The sequence below is a fragment of the Aulonocara stuartgranti genome, assembly GCF_965226115.1.
Source record: "Aulonocara stuartgranti genome assembly, chromosome: 3".
Lineage (NCBI taxonomy): Eukaryota > Metazoa > Chordata > Actinopteri > Cichliformes > Cichlidae > Aulonocara > Aulonocara stuartgranti.
The window spans coordinates 64,453,277-64,466,402 of record NC_138941.1 but is presented as its reverse complement, the minus strand read 5'-3'; the positions used below and the strand labels follow the sequence as shown (position 1 = coordinate 64,466,402).

General features: G+C 38.1%; 1 protein-coding gene across 3 annotated transcripts; it reads right to left on the bottom strand.

Moving 5' to 3' along the window:
- Nucleotides 1-858: 858 nt before the first annotated feature.
- On the bottom strand, nt 859-10,948 carry LOC309695047 (myelin-oligodendrocyte glycoprotein-like). Of its 3 annotated transcripts, none has more exons than XM_082515424.1 (4): nt 7,733-8,038; nt 7,427-7,480; nt 3,466-3,801; nt 859-2,758 (listed from the first exon to the last, which is right to left on the bottom strand). In XM_082515424.1, the coding sequence occupies exons 1-4, from the start codon at nt 7,779-7,781 to the stop codon at nt 2,574-2,576; spliced, it is 624 nt and encodes a 207-aa protein (XP_082371550.1). In that variant the 5' UTR covers nt 7,782-8,038; the 3' UTR covers nt 859-2,573. The 3 variants fall into 3 exon arrangements, with proteins under 3 accessions (XP_082371550.1, XP_082371548.1, XP_082371549.1); XM_082515422.1 differs by having other exon boundaries at nt 865-3,227; XM_082515423.1 differs by lacking the exons at nt 7,427-7,480; nt 7,733-8,038 and adding an exon at nt 10,611-10,948 and having other exon boundaries at nt 865-3,227.
- Nucleotides 10,949-13,126: the final 2,178 nt, after the last annotated feature.

Here is a 13,126-nt window from a genome sequence, read left to right as displayed (position 1 = left end):
TAATTTTAATTATGATTATGAAATTTGGTGACAGCATAATTAGAAGAAAGATCAAAGTTACCTACAAACCGAACAAACTGAACGTGTTAAGTTCAATAAAAAGGAATAAAAGTTTATTTGAAATCTCATGTTTGAATTCAGAAAGGGATTCTGAAACCAACTATTCCCCACCTCGACCTGCCCAGGTTAAAGCCATGTGTCAGTGAAATGAAAAATGTCTTGTTTCTGAGAAATGATTAAATAATGTAAAACAGAGAGTGTTACTCCCCCAAAGTCCAAGGACTATACTAAAACTTTGATGTTTTAAGAGGTTTATATTAGAATATGTTGGAGATGCCCAGAGAGACAGTGGACTTGTTGATTGGTTCCTTTGCTATCTGGGAAAATAGTGGAGGTTTACACTATAATAGATGGGGAAGGAGCATGATACACTGAAGACTGAAAAGCCACACTGATGACCAAGTTCACCATTTCATCTAAGGTGTATTGGCAGAAGTTCTGGTTGAATACTGGCCCTCCTGGTGAGAACACCACTGAGACATATTACGATCTAAATGGCCTCTACTGTTGCCAGAGCAGCCCAAAATATTCAATTCTGTCTCCGGATCATCTGTACACAACATAAAAGTTCAAATTTGACACAGAAAGGGTTTTTTTTAATGGTTTAGTTAATATCACAGTGATTATAAAACTGCATGTATGTGTTGTTTCACCAAGTCTGCAGAGGACAACTAGTGTCCTGCGCCGCAACATGTTGTGCTGTAGTAAAGAATAGAATCATAAATAAAGAATAGAGTCACACACGTTGAGCTTGTGTTAACTTCACAGCAAGAATGTTTATTCTTTACAACAGGGTCATCTGAAATCATCAGACCATTGCTTATTTGCATAAAAATTGTATATTTCAAATTTTGACGTTAGCTTCTTATATATAAAAAAATACAGAGAATTGACAAGTTAAAATCTGAAAAATTATAATATTTAAGGACATATTAATAATAAAAATTAAATAAAATTACAAAAACTTTACATTGTAAAAAACACTTTCTGAATGCTGAATTGCACGATACTGCAAAATGAAAAACTTGTATGAATACTTGTTATTTAAAGTTTTATTCACAAAATGAAGAAAGAGACATTTTCCTTTATCTCCCATGCTTCACTGACCAATTATAACACAACTATAACTGTAACACAAAAAAATAAAATAAAAACAAAATACCAGTAGATAGTCTTGGTCTTAGTGGAGGGCATCCACTTCCCTCCACTATGCTCTGCATCATCTGAAGAGTCCTGGGACTCTCAGTAAAGACGCTCTTCATTGATTTCAGCTCTGCTTTTAATACCATTATTGCAGACATTCTTAGCTTCAACATTCAAGCTGACAAACTTGGATCAAGTTCAGATCCATCAAGTGCAAAACACACAGACTCGAGAACAGCTTCTGCCCGTGGGCTGTCAGAACTCTTAATACAAATTAAGAGTGTAAGTGTATCTCCCATACAGTCATTCTATCGCTACTATGTTGCTGCCATTCCCTGTGCAATATTTTGGCAGATGTGCAATTACCATCCCTATCCTTACTGACTATAGCCCTTCCACTCTTATTTATTTATTAAATTCTATTATGATTCCCTTGTAGGCTCAGACATCGTGTATGTCTAGTATATATATATCTATATAGTGTTCTTATATTGTTTTTTTTTCTTTTTTGTATATTATTTTCTTTAATTTCGCTGTGCAAGCAACTGTACAATGACAATGAAAAAGTTGTTCTGAGTTATCCGAAAGAAAAAAATATTGGAGTTTCCAGTATTTCAACACTTTTTTGACTCCAATATTTTGAAATCTGACTATGATTAGAATGATAAATGATCTAATTTTTAGAACCACCTCAGATTTGTATCTCTTGAAAACATTTAGAGATCAATACTTTCGCTTTTCACTGGCCTTTCTTAACATAAGAATAAATCACATTTAAATGAATATTTTTATGCAAATGTTTATTTTTATATTAGAACATGATTTAGTATGAAAGCTGAATAAAAATGGAATTTCATATTTTTGACTAAAGAGCTAAGATTTAAAATGCCCTGTTTTGCACAATAATGAAATTCAACTCAATTCCATTAATTGTCTTTTACAACTTTACTTTAGGATTTCTCTTTGTATGTTTAAATATGTGATTCTACAGGAGTACTTAACTATTTGTTTTATGTTCTATGTTCAGATTTTAACTAGCCAACACTCATGGACATTTTTTAGTGACTGTCTGAAAAAAAAAACACTTAGCGATGCTGATTTTTTTTGTTCTTTTTTATCTGCTGATATCTTACTTGGACAGTCTTATTAGGCTTATTTCACCTCTACATTTTTTTGCGTCCTTGCTGTGCAGTTAACATTGCTAAATGATTGTTGAAAAAGTCTGTGCTGTGTTGGAATACAGAGTAGACTGTTTGAGTATTGGATGTCATCACACAAAACCAATGTCTGTCTCTGTTCAGTGATGATATTAATAAGTGGAAAAGCAGCAGGAGACTCACCGACCAGCTGAAAAAAAGCCATTTAAGATTTCAAAAAGGCTGCATTTCAACTGGAGGCTGGTATGAATCCTGACTCTGTTGTTGTTTATGTTTTCTGTAGATCAAAAAACCAACAACAGCAGCAACAAGAAGCACAGCGCAAATAGACAGACCGACGATCAGTCCAACAGGTCCATCCTCCTTCCCTCCATCCTCTGTGTGTCCTCCTGTGTGACCTGCAGGTGAGAAACAGGTGTGAGGTGTCAGCTGTCAGGTAGGTGATGAGTGAAGAACAGAACAGAATCCATTTCCTCTTCAAACTGCTGTCAGACATTATCTACTGCACTCTGATGTCACTCTCTGGAAGGAGTCCTGCTGTTTCCTGAGGAGTATGAGGATGAAGTAGTTCATTCTCAAGTGTCAGAGTGGCATCAGGAATCCTTGTGGAGTGCTGGTGACAGCTGTTTTCTTCCGGCTCATTTCTGTCATTGTGTTCATTAGCAGGAGATTCAGAACTCAGAAATCTCTGAGACATTTCAATCTGTGGTTCAGTGGTGGGGCAATATGAGTCCTGGCTACGTTGTTTATATTTTCTGTAGATCAAATAACCAACAAAGGCACCACCAACAAGAAGAAGGAAAATAACAACTGGAAGACCAACTTTCAGTCCAACAGATCCATAATCTGTGTCGTCTCTTGTCTGACCTGCAGGTGAGAAACAGGTGTGAGGTGTCAGCTGTCAGGTAGGTGATGAGTGAAGAACAGAACAGAATCCATTTCCTCTTCAAACTGCTGTCAGACATTATCTACTGCACTCTGATCACATCACTCAGACCAGCTGCTTTCTACAAAGTCTCATCAACAACATCTTTAGAAACAAACATCAACAACCAGGAAGCAGCTTCACCTCTGATCACACACACACTCAACTCTACTCACTCACCTGGAGGATCAACATGAAGGTAGATGATGCTGATGGATTTATTGTTCGTCCCTTTTGTGAAGACACGACACTGATATGTTCCAGTGTCATTAATCGTCACATTCTTCAGAATCAGAGACACGTCTCCATCCTTCATCTGTCTGTCCTGCAGATCCACCCGGTTCTTAAAAGATGGATGCTGGTTGGTGGTATCAATGCGCCCGTCCCGGTACAAAAGGACTTGTCGAGACTCCAGGTCAGTTTTGCTCCACGCTACAGCTGTGATGTTGTTGTTTGGAGCTCGACATGTCAGATTGACGTTCTTCTGTCCAGACTCAGCTGTGATGTTTTTCTGGGCTGAAAGAGGAAACAACACAGAGAAGAGAGGTCACGAAGGTTAAAGTGCAACTTTTCATTTCTAGAACAGTGATTATTGTGATGGGCTCCATCCAAAAACACTCAAAGAGAAGCATGAAACATATGAGTCCAGCAGAATTTCAGGACCGTGTCAGCTAGTGGTTATATTGTATTGATGTGTGCTCAATCATACAGGTAAGGAAATCCCAAAAGTACATATGGGTGACAGATGAAAGAAATGAACATGTTTTAAAAAATTAATAAATGTTGCCTGCAATTATACTATGATTTCTGATATTTAGTAGCGGACCTTTTTCATAATTTAAAATTGGAACTTTTGTTTCATTTTGGTGTTTATACAGGAGAGATCAAATTAAAAATCACAGAATTAGAAACAAGGGGAAAGTGATGTTCTCACGACTCAATGTTTCACAAAGACTGCCTCACATGGAGCCAATAACCACGATCTCCTTTACGTTCAGCTACACTAACATCAGCATCAATGAGCATCATTACTCGGCATGTCGCTCTAATCAAACCACACTTAAAAACGCTCATGTTGAATCATTTGATCAGGTATTAGATGAGGTTTGAACAGGGGTGTCACTAGGTTTTAAGGACAGGGGGGGCTTAGCCCCCAAGAGATGCACACGACATGAACGAACGTAGTGAATGAGCACAAAATTTCACAAACAGAAAACAAAGACTGAGAAATTGTTTTCCTACTTTTTTGGACAGATTAAACATCCTAGGCCACCAATAGATCTATTGTTTTATTTCAGTCTGCTTTATAATACAGTACAACAAAAAAACAGAGGAAATGTGTTTGCCGCATCAATAACAAGAAAAAAACTGAAAATAAAAAAGTACATTTTTCTGGCTGCAATCACCAGTTACTTGGTGGGTGGAAGCATCAAAGAATGACGTCTGTTTTTAAGAGTGGCAAATCGGTCAATCACTCTGTTGTGACTCAGATGCTGAAGCGTGTCTTTTTCAATAGACATGACTGCAAGACTGTGAAGTCTTTTCTGACCCATTGTTTGACGCAGCCAGGAGTGCAGCCGACGCAGTGCACTAAAGGACCGTTCGCACGAGCAGCTGCTGACAGGCACTGTTAGGGCAACTTGGATGGTTGCCTTCAGAGAGGGAAACATGTCTGAATCAAGGAGGTTGTACACAGACAACATATTTTTGGGTGGACATCCAGCCTCTGTTTTCCGGGTAAGAAAGTTTCTGGCCACCAGAACCTCCTCTTTTTTCAGGTCAAGTCTGTAGTGCTTTGCAAGTTCATTCAAGTGTGGTTCACTCAAGAAGTTCTCAGATTCAGGACTGCATGCCTGGACGCCTTTTAGCAGCCCTGCATCTACACTGCAAAATCTTTGATCAAGCTCGCCAACCATCCGATCCACACAAGGGAAAAGTAACTCTCTTTTCAATGTGTCTGAGTTGTTCAATTCAGTGCGTGAACCCACAGTTGCCTCCAGGACAAAATCCTCCATTTTCCTCTGTTTGTGCCTTGTCTTGGCACCTGGTTCAGGGATACTGTGGGTGTTACACAGGGCCTTGGTTTTCTCATACAGCTCTGTAGCAAATGCATCTGAGTGTTTGCCCTTAAGTGTGTCACACACAGCTTGTTTGCAGATAAAAGCTTCTGCCAGGTCTAAAGTCTCTTTCTGCAGGAATTTGTGGAGTCCTTCGGTTACAGACAGAATCGACTGAAACATCAGTAGTGCATAGACTGCTGAGAACTTGTAGAGCTTTGCTCTGAGACCAACAGCTATGGGGGATCCAATTGCAGATAGGCACTCCAAAATGGCAGGCAATGTCTCAAGAACTGCACTGATTGATCGCAACTGACATGCCCAGCGAGTGTTTGAAAGTTGCACAAGCTCAGTTTTTGTCAATCCAAGCTTTGCCTGAGTCTCCATGAACTTATGATGATTGACTAGGGAGGTGCTGAAGAAAGAATACACACACTCCAACAAGCTGAAAAGCTCCACAGCCTCTGGGGCAGCCTTGCAAGTATTGCACAAAACCAGGTTGAGTTGATGAGCATAACAATGCACATAGATAGCCTCAGGATGGAGCCTTCTAAAATGTGCTTGTACACCTCCAGTGGAGCCACTCATAACGGCTGCACCATCATATGTTTGTGCTACACACTTAAGCTCTGCAAGACCATAGTTTTGGATCTGCTGCTGAATCTCATTTGCTATGGACTGGGCATCAAATGATTTTATCTCTGCAAGTGCAAGGAAACGCTCCTTCACTGCCCCCTCTGACACGTACCTGACACAAACAGCTAACTGCTCTGCCTTTTTATCCCTTGCCTCATCCGCCATGATGGAATAGACTTTAGACTTTGTCATTTCAGATACAATGACACTAGTAACTTCCTGGGCACAACAGTCAATCATGTCATTCTGGGATGTTGGTGAGATATACTGTGCATTTGATGGGGGATTATGTTTTTGAAGAAAAGGATCAAACTCCTTCAAAAGCTCCATGCACGCAAGAAAATTCCCTCTGTTTGGGCTGTCTTCACCTTCATCATGACCACGAAAAGGGAGTCCCTGTCTCCCTAACATAGAGGTGACTGCAACAATTCGTCTGAGATACTCTCTTCTTTCGACTATCTCACTCACATTTGCAGTTGCTATCATCTGTGCAACGTTTCCCTGTTTGCTAGTTCCCTGGTAGCTTTTCCATGTAACAACACTGTCCTTATGTGTTTGTGCCATCTCATGCTTGCCAAAGATGACTAAAGCTTTCTTCCAGTTCTTGCAACCGTTACTGACCAAACTATCATGTTTGATGTTTTTGCCAAACACTCTACATGGGAAGCAGAAAGCTGCATTCTGGTTGACTGAATATTCTAACCAGTTGTGCTTTTCAAACCAGCTGTGGTTAAATGCTCGCTTCTGTGTACCAAACGTATCATGTGGATAGCTCTTCAGCTTCACCTGTCTGGGCCCTGTGTCTTTGTCACCTAAATCAAACCCTGTAGTAGAATGAGTTGCTGCAGCTGCTTCATCATTTTCCCTCTCTTGGCCTGTTTGCTCTCCTCTCTCTGTAATAACTTGATCTTCCTCTGCCTCTCGATCTATTTGCTGCAGCTCCTCTGTCTCTCCTTGCTCTCTCTGACTTGAACTTGCCTGTTGACCTTTTTCTCCCTCAGCCACTCCTTCTGCCTCACCCTTCAAGATACATTAAAACATACTGAATTGTAATGTAAATTGCTAATATCATGACTTCTGCTCCCGCTCCACAGTAATTTGTTGCTCCCAAATATTTTGAAGTTACAAACATTATATTTTGAGCACGCATGTGACTAAAATGGTTGCAATTTAAAGCCCTGAAAAATATTACTAAATTACTTGAATTGAAGTAATATTAAAATAGAACCCTCAAAAATATGTGAGTCAGGCTAATTTGACTTATATATATCTCTCTCTCTTTGCTCTCTCCACTTTCTAACCTTGACTCTCCTAAATAAAAGCTCAAGTTAAACAGGTCTTATATGTTGTACCGTGACTGAAATGTTTCATATTTCATATCCATATTGAGTCCCATAAAATTCTAATCAGACTGTCTGCATCACAAATGACTCCATCCTTTGACTCACCTCTCCAGCAGACGTCTCTCCCCTCTGCCTCTCTGTGCTCCTCTGCCCTGACTCCTACAGGTTAATGGGGATGGAGTGATTATTATTATTTCCACTGATGATAACCATACCTGAATGAGCTCAGCTGGATTTTTCAGAGCTAAAACGAGTGACAGAAATTAACATTATGCTAACAATTTAACTTAGTGCGCTAGCCAGGTTTTTATTTATCAAAATGGGGAGCACCTGGTTCATTATTTACATGGGACTCTCTGCTGTTAGCTGGAGCTAACTAATTGTTACTACCAGCCAGTGATGAAGACTTACTTTCTTGAAAAACTTGCGTATATCCATGATTTCTTGCCGATTGCCACATGCACGCTAGTGTTTCTGCAGGTGTATACGAGCGGAGTGTAAAGTAGCAGTGAAAACGAGGACTGGATTTTCAGTCATGTGGATGTCCCCTGTGAACAACTGGAAGGGATTGGATAACGAAGCACTGACGCTACCTTAACAATGTAAAGCGAAAGGGACCAACCGAGTTATGATCATATTTGTGTGAATAGCGACAGGTTTATATTATTATTTCTTTAAACTCATATTCCTGCATCTTTATATTGAATTTGTCTGCAAGTTCTGTAAAAAAAAAAAAATCGAATAAGTAAAAAAAAAAAAAAAAAACCCACCAAATTATTTAGGGGGGCTTAAGAATATTTTAGGGAGGCTTCAGCACCCCTAAAATAGGCCTAACGACGCCACTGGGTTTGAATGTGATCTGCTGATGTGAAGCTGAAAGCAGAAGTCACCTTCGCCAGCAGATCACAAACAGGAAAAGTGACCGGGGGCGTTGCCTCTCATCTGTTCTGTCGTTCACAGAAGTCTCCTCAGTTACCGCAGCCACAAACGACGAGCTGAAAACATTTCAGCAGCCTCTGCGTGAAAACTTTCCCTGACTTCGTTGAGATTTCTCGGTTTTATCGTTTCAGAGTGGACAGCAGCTTTTCTGCCCAAGTTTGGCTTCAGCCTCTGACGGTAAGATGGAAACTCTTTAACTGCTGAACAGCCTTTGAAATTTTCTTTCAGCGTAACCTTAAACAATTGTTGTTTTTTCACAGCGTTATTATTTTAGTTCGATGTTTTGCGCTGGTTTTCATTTTAATTTGGTTTCAAATGGATAACACGCGTTAACAATTTCCATACTAGTTTTCAGTCGTGATTTAAATATCATTTATATAATACTGGACTGTTTGGGAACATGAGAAGCGTGAAATTTACCATTGGACTTTTTTGTATAGTCCTCCCTCTTTGTAAGAGGCCACCTAAACGCGTACGACATGAATGGAAAGCCCGGTATCTGCTCTATGACTTTGTGGGGTAGCTCACTTAAGTCAAATGTTACATCAAATTAAGATACAGGCTGATTTTCACTTGTATTCCGTGTTTCTCCACATCGCCCCTCGTATTGTTTTTTGTTGTTGTTTGTTGTTTGTTTTATGATTATTACCTCTTATCAGTCCACGACTACGTACATGAAATTAAATGTTCCTGGTTTAAATGATAAAAACGCCACATTTAGGGCATGAAGGGGTTGATGGAGCCGGGATGGAACAGCTGTTTTAAATGTGACAGTTTTTTTTCTTTTTTTTTTATTTCTTTAAATATAACATTTGATGATGTTTTAACATTTTTTTTTTTATTAAAACGGTCTGAGTACGTTTATAACCAGGGTAACCTATGAGTAACCCAGGAACAGAGAAAATAGTCAGGGAGCATGTTTACCAGTATATAGGGAATAGAGAACGTAAAGGTTCGTTGTTGGAGTCTATCCCAGGTGTCAAGTGTGTCATTGTGTGTGGGTCAAATAAGTGACAATTGTTGCTCTGGGGAATCTTGAAACTGTACGTGTCATGTCTGTGTGTATTTTGTTTCTTTAAGTGAGAGTAATGACAGAGTTCTAGTTGGCCTTTGAAACTGTCATGAGAACAGGTTCCCACAGAGACAGACACTTGGTCATCTTTGAAACATCATGGGGGAATTTTGAAACTGCAGAAAAAACAGCATTTTGTACACAGAAGTAACAGAAAACAGACAGAGGTCAGAGGGTTCTTTGCTATGATATGAGATCTGAACGATGCTGCAGTGTTTAGTACTGTCACTTCACAGCAAGAAAGTTCCTGAGTTAAATTTAGGCTGGGGCCCTTTCTGTGTGGCGTTTGAACCACTTTAGAGAATAAGAACAGTGAGCTTCCTCCCACAGTGCAAAGACATGTTAACTGGTGATTCTAAATTGGCCAGGGATGCTAGATAGATAAAGTATTTAAGTGCAGAATAAACTGCGCTATAAATGTAAGGGTAAAGTGAAACGTGTAGCTAAAATTCTTTGAGTGTCTTGTAAGACAAGGAACAAGTTAAATATTACACGCAAGTCCATCATCAAGTTAGAATTAGAATTATGTATTCTGAAGTTATTGGCTTTAAACTGAGTCCCTCACAAGTAACGCTCCCTTTGAATGCACAGACACGACTGTTAATATTAAGTTATTATTGCTGATTATACAAGGAAGAACACCACGCCCTAGAGGAGTGACAGTAAAGTGTTGCGTTGTCGTTTAGGTCCAACTTAACAATTGTCGTCATGATTAAAAGCTGTCGCAGAACCACGTAAACATTTATTCGATTCGATTTTCGATTTTCTTAAGATGCGTTTTTATTTGAATTTAATTTTTCATTCAGTTTCTCGCGATAGTTTTCGGGATTCTTTTAAAAGTAATTAAAATGACATTAGGTGGATTTGCACCAGGACCTAAACATGGATCTTATGAGGGTTTTGTAACTTCATTTCATGCTATTATTTTCCCTTCCCTGAACAGTATTTTCCTCTCTCGTATATGCACCGCTATACTATATGCTTCATGTCCACGTACAGGAAATTAATATTTTTTTATTTTCTAAACCGCGAAAGTTTCTTTTTTATTTATTTGTTTTCCAATTGACGATGTTTCTAAAACAAAAACGGAGAAAAATCTTCATCGAAGATAATATAAGCTGGATTCCATCATTAAAACAGGCCTTTGAAAAATTGCCAAATAATAATAAGAAGAAGAGCAAATCCGTTGTATCCTCAGCCTTATGTTATATTATTAAGATAAATAACAACTTGAATTGATTAAAATACATTTGTTATTATTATAAAAGTCCAGCTCACCTCCAGCAGCAAAAACCGAGACAAATACAAAGAGGACACTTTTGATCATTTTGCTGAGAAAAAACGAAGACCGTCGAGCTTGGCCTAGTTCATCTTACGAGTCTTCCAGTCGGTCTGCGTCCAAACAGAAACTAACTGGAGAGTGCTCTCATGACTGCTTGACTGATGCTGACAGTGGCCAATCAGCCTGCTGTGACTGTCACTTTTTTTCTGCGTTAGCTGGAAGATTTGATTGGTCAGGAATGAAAATGAACCAAAACTTTTTAAAAGCGCAAAGTATTCTTCATCTAGACTTTATTTACAGGTTGTCTGAAATCGAAGATTTGAGGGAAAAAACAAAAAAAACCTTTTTTTTCTTTTTTTGTTTTCTTGTTTTCATCTTGTTACAGTCTCTGTTTCTTTTTTTCTTTTTTCCTGCAGAAGCAAATTAAGCTCCTAGCTGTTAGCCAAGATGCACAGAGAGAAGGATAAGGCCCAAGAAAGGGAAGGATGACCCAGGTGGAGGCCGCAAACTAAACGTGTCAATGAGGGATTTTTTTTTAAATTTCTTCTTCTTATATAATAACAATACTAATAATAATAATAATAATAATAATAATAATAATAATAATAATATTTTTAATCTATCTTCAAATAGTAAGAGGTTAGTATCGTTTCAAATGAACTCAGAGACTATGGGCTCAAAATGTGGTCATAAATATTTTGTACTTGTAAAAAAGATTTGTATGTGTAAAAAAGATTTGTATGTGTAAAAAAGATTAAGTAATGTAATGTGATAACATAAAATAAATAAACAATAACAATAAGAATAATAATAATACATAAAATAACATCATTTCCTTTGGGGTTATTGAAGTATTCTGGTTCTGAGAACTATGCCGCAAGGTCTGTAAATGACAGCTGTTGGCTTTATGTTAAACATATAATTGTTTTATTCTGTATTTCTGCATTAAATTCTCTGTACATTCGTGGGTATGTTTGCTTTTTTTATTTGTAATGGAGGAGATCAGGATGTCTGTGTTCGACCTTTACTGTTTTATAATCACGAAGATACCGAGGGTAGCAGAGTAACAACGCAGTCTGTATTCTTATTATGATAACTGCAGCTACCTTTTGTTTACGGGATATTTGAGGAAAAAGTGAGTGCTGAATAAGTTAAAATTATTTGTGCTGGTTAAGTCCAAAAACACCCAATGAGAAGGATGTGCGACATCTGAAGATACGGGTTACGGATAATGAATGAATCTAGGCCCCAAACATTAAAAAACAAAACAAAAACAAAAACACATGTGAAAGTGGTAATAGTCTAATAGTAATTTAAGGAAAATAAATGTAATATTTATATAATCATTAGCATTTAGATTAAAAATAAAACTACATTTACTTTGCATAGAAGTGTAAATTAAATCAATTGTAGTAAATGTTCTGTAGATGAACGTAATAAAACTGATGATGTACCTAAAACAAATTATAAAGGACTACATGAACAGTGTTCTCGCATCTTTATGTGACTTTTGATCGGTTTAAAATGTTTTCTGTTCCTGCAAACCTAAAAATAAATAAATAAAATCATCAATCAAAAAGTAAAATAAAACCAAACGTGAAAATCACCTAATTGTGTGTCTGTTTTATTTTCAGCAGTGTTTTGTAATGAGAAGAAGTAGTTCCTGTTATTTTATTTAAGGCCACTGTGTGATCAGAATCAGAGGTGTGGACTCGAGTCACATGACTTGGACTCGAGTCAGACTCGAGTCATTAATTTTATGACTTTAGACTTGACTTGAAAAAATGTTCTAAGACTTGTGACTTGACTTGGACTTTTACACCAATGACTTGGGACTTGAATTGGACTTGAACCGGTTTACTTGAAAAGACTTGATATTTTACCCCAAATATAAAATTTAACATGCATATTATATAGAGATTGAAAATGTGACGTCATTCACGGGTAGAACCGCAAAGGATTCTGGGAACTCGTGGCAAGCGGTACTAGCGCACGCAGGCTTTCAATTAAAATCAGTTATACAGCGATAAAAAGAAACACAAGAAGCTGTTGTATTATTAACTGCAATAGCCGGTCGCATGACAGCCACGGGAAGCCGACGGGTAAAGAGATCGGTTGTTATCGGATTACGTCGTTGAAGAGAAATTGTTCGAGCCATGTTTCCGAAGTAACAAAGAGGCGACGGATGGCCTGGATTGCAGCCAGTCAAAGACAAAATATAACGTCCTAGAACACTCCAGCTCACAGGTTAGTCTGCGCCAAGCATTTACACAAAGGTCAGTGTTTTTTAGTAGTTAATACGTCATTTTCATAACATAATTGGTGATATAGGTTACAAGCAAGTCTGGCGCTGAACAGAAATTGTCGCGCTATGCTCCTTTGTTTATTGTGCATAAATAGTGAATTGTCCTGACACAATATTGCGTTTCGCTTCTGTTATTATGGTACATTGACAAAAACACATACTTTTATTCACAGGATAAAACAGGTTTTTTGTATCACTAATTGCCCA

Bases quoted from the DNA above. Each gene is read 5' to 3' on its own strand.
- LOC309695047 (XM_082515422.1), bottom strand. From the start codon at position 7,781: ATGTGGCAATCGGCAAGAAATCATGGATATACGCAAGTTTTTCAAGAA. The intron at 7,481-7,732 runs GTAAGTCTTCAT...ATTAACCTGTAG, and splicing joins TACGCAAGTTTTTCAAGAAA to GAGTCAGGGCAGAGGAGCAC. The intron at 3,802-7,426 runs GTGAGTCAAAGG...TTCCTCTTTCAG, and splicing joins GAGAGACGTCTGCTGGAGAG to CCCAGAAAAACATCACAGCT.